The sequence below is a fragment of the Triticum aestivum genome, chromosome 6D, assembly GCF_018294505.1.
Source record: "Triticum aestivum cultivar Chinese Spring chromosome 6D, IWGSC CS RefSeq v2.1, whole genome shotgun sequence".
Taxonomy (NCBI): Eukaryota; Viridiplantae; Streptophyta; class Magnoliopsida; order Poales; family Poaceae; genus Triticum; species Triticum aestivum.
The window spans coordinates 21,630,068-21,632,845 of NC_057811.1; the positions used below are offsets into that span (position 1 = coordinate 21,630,068).

At 55.9% G+C, this 2,778-nt stretch overlaps 1 protein-coding gene across 1 annotated transcript; it reads left to right on the plus strand.

Annotated features, from left to right (window-relative positions):
- Window positions 1-971: 971 nt before the first annotated feature.
- Window positions 972-2,233, plus strand: LOC123143163 (WD repeat-containing protein RUP2; the record flags this gene model as incomplete). Its single annotated transcript, XM_044562008.1, is given in 1 exon segment — window positions 972-2,233. A coding segment is annotated over 1 exon segment (1,094 nt), but the record flags the coding sequence as incomplete, so codon positions are not given.
- Window positions 2,234-2,778: the final 545 nt, after the last annotated feature.

Sequence of the window (2,778 nt, forward strand, 5' to 3'; positions counted from 1 at the left end):
TTTAATCGTGACCATTGCTCTCAACTTTATCATGGTTTTATCGACATATGGGTGTGGTCGCTATCACTTATGTGTGCATTATATTGTTTACAATGGTACTATATTTTTTTCAAACAGGACCAATATCTAGCTCACTTTATCCTGGTTTCACCGATGGATGAGTCATGAGTGTGATAGTCATGGTGGGGATGGGGGGGGCATATATATAGATATAGTTCTACGGAACGGTCATAACAAAGACACACTTGAAAAGAGGTTAAAGTCACTCAGCCAAAAAGGGAAAAAGGGAGGGAAAGAAGAGTCTAAACTCGCCAATTGTCTTACTCACTAACCAATAACCATTGTGTGATAGGCTGAGAGTCAACGGGCCTTGAGGAGATATTTTACTAACGAGATGCGAATTGATCATGAACACAACCGCCCGAGCGATAGCTAACTGATCGACCGGATTAGGTCTGGCTTTTGCATTTGCGGAGCTAGCCACGACATGACCAAAACTCCAACCACAGATCCCTTGTCTCCCTCATGTGGCACCCCATGAGACCACCTATCTCGCAAAGGGAAGTGTGTAGTAGTACTGTCCATGCATGTTTCTCTCTTTAGCTAGGCTAGTGTTTCCCGGTGGCAATTAAGGCCGTTAAGCCTGGCCCCAACCCCCAAAACGAACAGGAGACACCAAGCCTAAACCAAGAAAAGACCAAAGCCAAAACCAGGGACAGCTCTCATCACCAGTTCATCATCACCACATGCACAAAGTGCACGAGCTGGCGAGCGTGCGGTACTACTACTAGTAGCTCAGCTCGCGGCCCGATCGATCCATGTCCATGAGGAGCATTCCATGACCAACCCCTCCTCCCCGTCTTCTCCCTCCTCCTCTCCCACCTCCGCACACCATCGCCAGTACCAAGAACCGGCGGCGTCGGCGGCCAACGTGGGCAACGGCGGCCAGGTCGACCACGGCATTTCGTTTCCGGCGGCCGTAGACGACGTCGAGGGCGCCGAGCTGTCGCCCCCGCGCTGCGAATGGGAGTTCCGGCTCGCGGCCACCGTGCCGTCCCCGTCGCTGGCCGGCGCGTCCGAAGCCATCGGCAGCGTCGACTTCGACCCCGCCGGCCGCCTCCTCGCCACGGGCGGCATCGCGCGCAAGGTCCGGATATACGGCGTCGCCAGCCTGCCGTCGTCGCCTAGCCCCGCCGCGTGCATCTGCGTGCCGGCCAAGCTCAGCAGCGTGCGGTGGCGCCCCGAGGAGGGGGGCGGCCGCGCGGTGGGCTGCGGCGACTACGACGGCGTCGTGACGGAGTACGACGTGGAGCGCGGCGTCGCGGCGTGGGAGCGCGACGAGCACTCCGGGAGGCGGGTGTGGGCGCTCGACTACGCGCCCCGAGGCGGTCACACGTCCATGACGGCGTCCGGCTCGGACGACCGGACGGCGCACGTCTGGGACCCGCGCGCCCCCTCGGGGTCGTGGGCCACGGCGCGGGCCGGCGGCGCGGTGCTGTGCGTGGAGTTCGACCCGTCCGGCGGGCCGCAGCTGGCGGTGGGCTCGGCGGACCGGCGCGCGGCCGTGTACGACGTGCGCGCGCTGGGCCACGGCGCGGTGGCGTCCATGGACGGGCACGCGCGCGCCGTGACGTACGTGCGGTGGGCGCCGGCGCGGCGGGTGGTGACGTCGGCCGCAGACGGGACGCACCGACTGTGGGAGTGGCCGTCGACGCCGGAGCTATCGGGGCCGGCGCGGGAGGTGCGGTCGTACAGCGGCCACGTCAGCGGGCGGAGCTTCGTGGGGATGGGGCTGTGGCGCGGCGCCGGGCTGGTGGCCAGCGGGTCCGAGTCCAACCACGTCTTCGTCTACGACCTCAGGTGGGGCAAGCCTGTCTGGGTGCACCCCTTCGACGTCGCCTCCGACAGCTCCTCCGACGCCGAAGGGTTTGTCAGCGCCGTGACCTGGCTGCAGGGTGATGCCGACGGCGGCGGGGCGCTCGTCGCCGGCAGGTCGGACGGCGTGCTGAAGATGTTCACGTGCCAACCACGCCGGGGAGATGACCACCAGGTGGACGACCTATAGCGGCCACACTCTCTGCTGCCCATTCTGAGCCAGTGTGCGTGTGAGAGAGATTAATTCTTGCGTTTCAATTATGATTATTATACTTGTTTTTCTTTTGTTGCGCACAAAAAAACAAACTTGCTAGAGCACAGGGGATATGATTCTTTCCCTTTTTCTTTTTCTTTATGTTTTTTTATTTTGTAACTCGTTCCTGACAATTTTTATTTATGTACTGATCTATTTTTCATGAAATACAAATAACTAAATTTTCATCGATTACACAATGAAGTGGTCTTTTTAGATGACCTCACGTTGAAGTGAATCTCATATTAACCACGGAAAGTAATTTTGAATGGGTGTGGCTAATTCTCATTCGGAGACTTAGCCAAGTCTCAGTCTAGTGGCATAACATATACGAAAAAAAAGAAAAATAATTAAAAGAAAATTTCGCACGGATCTCTACGTAAGATCTTACGAATAGGCCGGGCACTCTCCTCTATCTTTTGAGGTCCTTAACCATCTCCCTGAGAAAAGTAGACAGTAAAAGCAAAAATAAACTAAATAACATCATGCACGAAAGCAGATTTTGTGCAACCAGTTGCTCGATCCATATTCCATGTTTTATTTTCTGAAAATAAGAAAGCACTTCCCTCGCAAAAAAATTCATTGATACTATGGATCTATATCTTTTTTTCTTGAGGGAAACTATGGATCTATACCGTGTGCACATGGGA